This window comes from Entamoeba nuttalli, assembly GCF_000257125.1.
Source record: "Entamoeba nuttalli P19 unplaced genomic scaffold asmbl_8026, whole genome shotgun sequence".
Classification (NCBI taxonomy): domain Eukaryota; phylum Evosea; order Mastigamoebida; family Endamoebidae; genus Entamoeba; species Entamoeba nuttalli.
The window spans coordinates 1-6,549 of NW_008578921.1; the positions used below are offsets into that span (position 1 = coordinate 1).

Consider the following 6,549-nt stretch of genomic DNA (forward strand, 5'->3'; position numbering starts at 1 on the left):
TAAAAGAAAAAATAAAAATAATTTAAAAGAAAAATTTTAATAAATGAATTTCTTTAAAACATTAATTCTTCTTTGTAAATCATCAATTTCTTTTGGAGATAAATAAGGAAGTTGATTTCTTAATTTAAATTCTAATTGAGAAATTTCAGAAGGAATAAAATCGTCAGAATTTAATTGGTCAATTTTTTTCATAATATCAATATAAACAGAACCTAAAATAAATTCACCACATTTTGTTTTTCTTTTTTCTTTATCATTTGAATGAAGATATCCTTTTGCAACTTCATCAAATTCTCTCCAAGTACCAAAGTCTGAAGGCTTTAATCCATCAATATCTCTATTCTTATGAAATCTTTCATTAATAAATTTAATTAAACCTTCAATACTTCTCTCTGGATATACCCAAAAAGGTGATTTATTATTAAATGTAAACATTTCAAATTGTGGTAACATTGTTGCTTTTTGTTGTTTACATAATTTAGGATAAACTGAACAATCAACTCTTGCAATAACAAGATCTTTTTCATTTCCATAGTTTTTAGCTACTTTTTCAAGATATTTTGAATATTCTCTTCCAAATGGACACCAATAATCATAAAATAAAACTAATGCCTCTGAATTTGGATCTTGAAGAATTGTTTTATTAAATGTTTTATCAGTTAATAATGTAGTATATTGTATTTTTGATATATTAAATACTGTATTAATAAATTTGGATAATTCATTAACATTATGATCATCTGGGAATATTTGTATTCCTAATGGTCCTGTCGTATATGCTACATAAATGGGAAACCTTCTTTTAAATCCATGTTCATCACACCAATCAGCATTTTTAGTACAATCAAATTCTCCAAATGAAATATCTTCAAATTCTTCAAATGTATCTACAAGTCCTTCATATGCTGATTGTGTTTCTCTACATTCGTTTTCATACATTGGACAAAAACGAATTAAAATATCTGTTTGTGTAGTAACTTTCTCAAAAGTTTTTGGTGTAATTCTATATATTTCACTTCCAATACAAAATGAAATAAGGTATATAATAAATATCATACTTCTCTATTATTGATTTTTTAGTTTTTGTTTCTTTTATATCTTTAACTCATTTTCAGAACATTTCCTCTTTTCTTTTTTATTTTTGTTAAATGTTTTATTAAAACAAAATATTTTTATTATTTAAATATTTATGTTTTTTTTTCTTTTTAATGTTCTATTTTGTTAGTTAGTATTTTCTATTTTTATTCTTTTTTTTTAATTAAAAAAAAGTATTTGTATTTATTCTTTTCTCTTTTTCTTCTTTACTTTACTTTTTTTAATTTAATAAGATAATAAATACATATTATTGTTTATAATAAATTAATTCTTTTAAAAGTTATTACTTTACGGATTAATTTTTATTAAAATAAAATAACAATTTTATTATTAGTAAATAGTATTTAAAATAAAAAATAAATAAAATAAAAAATAAAAAAAGAAATAATAAAATAACCATCCGTTTTGTTTAAGAATTACAAAAACACCAATTTAATATGAGAAACTGAAATTTTATCATTAATTTGCTTAGAAACTGTTTTAAAAACAGTATAGACTGTAGGAGATAGTTCAGTTAATAAAATGAAGTTAGTGATATTATTAATTAAAGATTGATTAGATTCAGCCTTGGTTATTAAAGACTTTAAAGGTTTAATTAAAACTTTAGCCATTTCATTATTATAACGATCATTAAATTTAAATAAATTTTTTAAGAAGATAAATTGAGATAAACTAATTTGATCAACATTTTGAATGAAATAAGATAAAAAAGAAGTAGTTCTATCAGGATGTCCAATAAAAACAATTCTAATAAACTCTTCTAAGAAAAGAGTAGTAACTTCATAACGAGTAATTGAATATAAAAATTCAATGTCATTTAAAAACAAATCATTTTCTAAATGAACACATTGTTTAGTTGAAAGTTTTTTATTATTTTCACCAATATCACAATTAACATATAACGTATAAAAACATCTTAACATTGAAATTGCACAGTTATTTGGTAAAAATATACCACCTCTTCCTTTAATTATTTGAACAATATGATCAAATATATTTAATGTACTAATAACAAAATTCATTTCTTCAATACTATTAACTGCAAAATAATCAAATAAATCAACAACCATAATTGATGGTGATTGTTCAATACAACGTAAACATGTTTTAATAAAATTACCAATTGGACTTTTTAAATATTCATTACATTGACTAAATGAATGTTCTATTATTTGATGAAGAATATCAAAAGTTGCACTTCTTATTTCTGGACTTCTACAACGTGAATAAGCATCTAATACATTAACATCATCAAAATGTTTAATAATCCAATTATCATCTTTAGTTTTATCATATAATTCATGTAATAAAATATTCCATTTACTTGTTAAAGGTTGTCTTGGGAGTCTAAGATAAACAACATCAAAATAAAAGAAAATAAATCTTAAAGTTTGAATTGGTAAATAATGTGATGCTTGAATTGCAATGGTATAAATAAATTTTTGAAAAGGCTCTTCAAATAAAATTACTTCATTTTTAAATGTAAATGTTACTCTTTTATGATGGTCAATTTCTTTTGAACATTGTTTATAAACATAAATTGTTGATATATGTTTTTTAATACTTACTGTTCCAATTTTGTTTATTTCTCCTAATTTATATGAAAACCATGAATTTCCTATTTTAAATTGGGAACATTCTCCAATAACTCCAAATAATTGATATTCATAGCCTTTTTTATTATTACATTCTATTTTTGTTATTGTCATTGTATCATTTATTTCTTCTACTTCTGATAGTTCTACAAATATTATTGAACTTGTTTTATTTTTTATTGTTTCTATTAATGTTTTTATTTCTCCTTTAAAAAGTTCTATTTCTTCTTCATATTCACTTTCTTTTAATATTGAAATAATTGTCTTTATTATTGTAAATGGTTCTTTACATTCTTCTCCCTTTTCATGTAACATTAATTCCAATGATGAAATATCAATTGTTTGTTCTGGAATACTTTGAATATAAGTAATAACTGTTTGTATTTCTTTAATAATTTTCATATTTAACTCTGTTGATTGAAATATTTTTACCATAAATGTGGATGAAAAAACACTTGCTAATTGATACATAACAAATAAAATATTAATATTTCCTGTAAGTAAAGGAGGAATAACTAATAATTTTTGTCTAGTATGTAATGAAAAATAACGTGAAATATGAGTTATTAATGAACTTATAATACCTTCGTTTTCTGTTAATTCAATAATTAAATCATAACATAATCTTCGTGATTCAATACTTTTACAACGAGGAAAGTGATTTAAAGTTTCAATATCAGTCGTTAACGGGAATAAATAAGCATTAATAAATGGAATAAATTTAATAAAAAGATTATATTCTTGAAATAATTCAGGATATACTTCTGCAATAGAAATACATATTGTTAATAAACCATTTAATTGAATATTATTATTAATTAATGGATTAATAAATAACATAAATTGTTCAATAAATGATTTACATAAAGAATTAAATAATTCAGAATTACTACTATTTTTTTTATATCTTAAAAATAATTCAGATAATAATTTATAATAACCATAATTAATTGATGATGAAGAAATATTTTGAGAAAAACAATATTCACATAATCCAATAACCTTTTTCTTTTGTTGATCATTTTCAATAAACCAATCAAGAATACAATAAATATTAATAACATCTTCTTTTGATTTTGCTGAAATACAACTTTTAAAGAAACATTCATTAAAATAATTATAATTACAAAACATCATTCCAATATATAAAAAGAAATGAAGTAAACAATAAGTATAATAATGTGTTGTATCATTTGTTTCATTTTTTTGCTGCCATTGAAGTAATTGGTCTTTACAAAACTCTAATAATTTAATATTTAACTGTCTTTGCATTTCACTGCACCATCTATATTCACTTTGTTTTATAAGAGTATGCCAAATAATATGACATAGTTGTTCAATAATAACACCTCTAATTGTTGAAGATTCAACATTACTTTCTTGAATCATTTGACATGTTACACTTAGTAATTTCCAAAAATACCTTTCTACTGTCATTTCAACTGGTTCTCGTTCTTCTGCTAAACATTTAACAACAAATGCTAATGATGGTAATAAACTTCCATCTATTTTATTTTCACATAAACCATTTAATGATGTATCAATTTCACTTCCTTCTGCAATAAAATCAAATAACGCTTCCAATAACTGCCATCCTGAAAATGCTACAGTTTCATTGTTTGATCTAATAACTTCAGTTAATCTTTCAACTAAATTTTTATCAACGCATCTTACTCGTTTAATTACTTCTTCATAATATTCACTATAAATGACTGGTTGATATTCTCCAAATTTAATAATTACATCTTTTCCAATAACACTTTTTCCATCAGTTAATTCAACATCTTTACAAATTATTTTAATTCTTCCTGCTAATTCTTCTTCATCAATTGACTGAACAAAATCAAATGATTTAGGTACTTTTATTCTAATTTCATTTATTAATGACTTCATTTTTTTTGATAAAACAATTTTCATTCTTCCTACATTTTCAATTCCAACTTTTGTTAAAAATATCAATTTATTTGTTCTTTCAAAATTTTCTAATGTAATTTGTTGTTCTTCTAATAAATCTTTCATATTTTCATCTATTTTATTATTAATTACTTGAACACTTACTTTAAATTTATCACATCTCCATGATTCGTCATTAACTTCTTCTAAATAAACATTAACTATATTTTTTTCTGGTTGATCTCTTATTAATTCACTTGTTTTTTCAATAAATAAAATAAGTGTTTTAACTAAATAATTTGTATCAGTTGACGTACATAATGTTGTAAATGTATCAACAATATATGAACATAAAGTTGAAGGTACATTACAAAAGAATTTCGCCATAAAATTAACTATTGGAGTATATAATCTTTTATTTGCCATTGCAACTTCCCATAATAAATGAATTCCATATAATCCATTTCCTGATTTATCTATTACTTCTATTTTGTTATCAATAACAATTATTGATTTACACACTGTTTGATTATAATGAACTAACACTCTTTGTAAACAAATCATTCCACTTTCTGAATCTACAGAAGAAATATGTCCTTCAATAAATTTCATTAACATTACTATTACATCATGTGCTGGTGTTTTTCTTTCTTTTACAACTGTTTCATTTAACCATCTAAATAATGTATCTGCCATATCAAGTGAATCTGTCATTATAATACACAATTGTAATAATAATTGTGCTGGAATTGATAAATGAGTACTTTCAATATACATTCTAATATATTCTAATGCTGCATTTACCATTGGTCCTTCTCTATTTTCTATTGTTATTTCTTCTAAATATCCAATTACTTTTTTCATTCCAATAAAATCTCTATCGATTCCTGTTCCATCTCCTCTTACACTTAATGCACTTGTTAATAATTTTATTTGAATTAATGGTTCTTTCTCTCCTTTTATTAACTCTTTCATCATTTCATTCATCATATCTTCTAGTGCATGTGGTGTTAATAATTTAAGTATTTCATGAATTTCTTTCATCCAATAACTACTTTCTTTTGGATTATTACATCCTTGAATCCATCTTTGAACAACTCCTATTGTTCTTTCTTTAGCTGCATATTTTAATCCTATTTTAGCTGAAATACTAACAAATCGTGCTAATAATGGAACTAATGTTTCTACATGTCCTTTCCATTTACTCATAACTTTAAATATATTCTCTGCTTCTTCATTTTGCATAAATGGTGCTGCTGCTATTAAAAGTTCTCCAACTTGAATAAAACAATCTTTATCTATTGTGTTTTTTAATAATTCTAACATCAATCCTTCTTTTAATACTTTAATTTCTGACATAAAACTAACTGTAAGAATTGCCTCTTCATATACTTGTTTATTTGCTATATTTGAATTTAACATTTGTCCAATCATAAGAGAATTAGCTTTTAACCAATCTGATAATGACTTTTTTGTTAATTCAGCTCTTTTGTCTTCTACTCTTACTTGTGACATTCGAAATACATTCTCACTTCTACTTCGTGAAAGGACAATCTTTCTTGTTGGCATTATTGTTTCTATAAATCTTGAAATGTCTTGAAAAAATTGAATCATATCTTCTGTCGTTTCTATACACAAACTCCCACTAATAAACTCCTCAAACGTTCTTTTTCTATGGTTTATTGACTGATGCAACATTAATTATAACAAATTCCACACTTTCAAACTTTTTTTATTTTATTTTATTTTTTTTATTTTATTTTTTGTTTCAAATTTTTTATTTTTTATTTTTTAATATGACAAAATTTAATATATTGTTATTATGTCATTATTAATTGAATTGAAATAGATAATATTGGTAATACTTATTATTTTATTGATTTTTCATTTTTTTTATGGTGGGAAAAAAGAAGTTGAGCTGAAATTATTACAAGAAGTATATTTCTCATTGAATATAGTATCTTAA

At 22.9% G+C, this 6,549-nt stretch overlaps 2 protein-coding genes across 2 annotated transcripts; both read right to left on the bottom strand.

The window, feature by feature from the left end:
• Positions 1-36: 36 nt before the first annotated feature.
• On the bottom strand, positions 37-1,056 carry ENU1_178900 (thioredoxin, putative; the record flags this gene model as incomplete). The annotated part of the gene is made up of 1 exon (XM_008861423.1): positions 37-1,056. One exon carries the CDS (start codon positions 1,054-1,056, stop codon positions 37-39), a length of 1,020 nt encoding a protein of 339 aa, XP_008859645.1.
• Positions 1,057-1,511: 455 nt separating this feature from the next.
• On the bottom strand, positions 1,512-6,152 carry ENU1_178910 (hypothetical protein; the record flags this gene model as incomplete). Its single annotated transcript, XM_008861424.1, has 1 exon — positions 1,512-6,152. One exon carries the CDS (start codon positions 6,150-6,152, stop codon positions 1,512-1,514), a length of 4,641 nt encoding a protein of 1,546 aa, XP_008859646.1.
• Between the last annotated feature and the right edge of the window lie 397 nt (positions 6,153-6,549).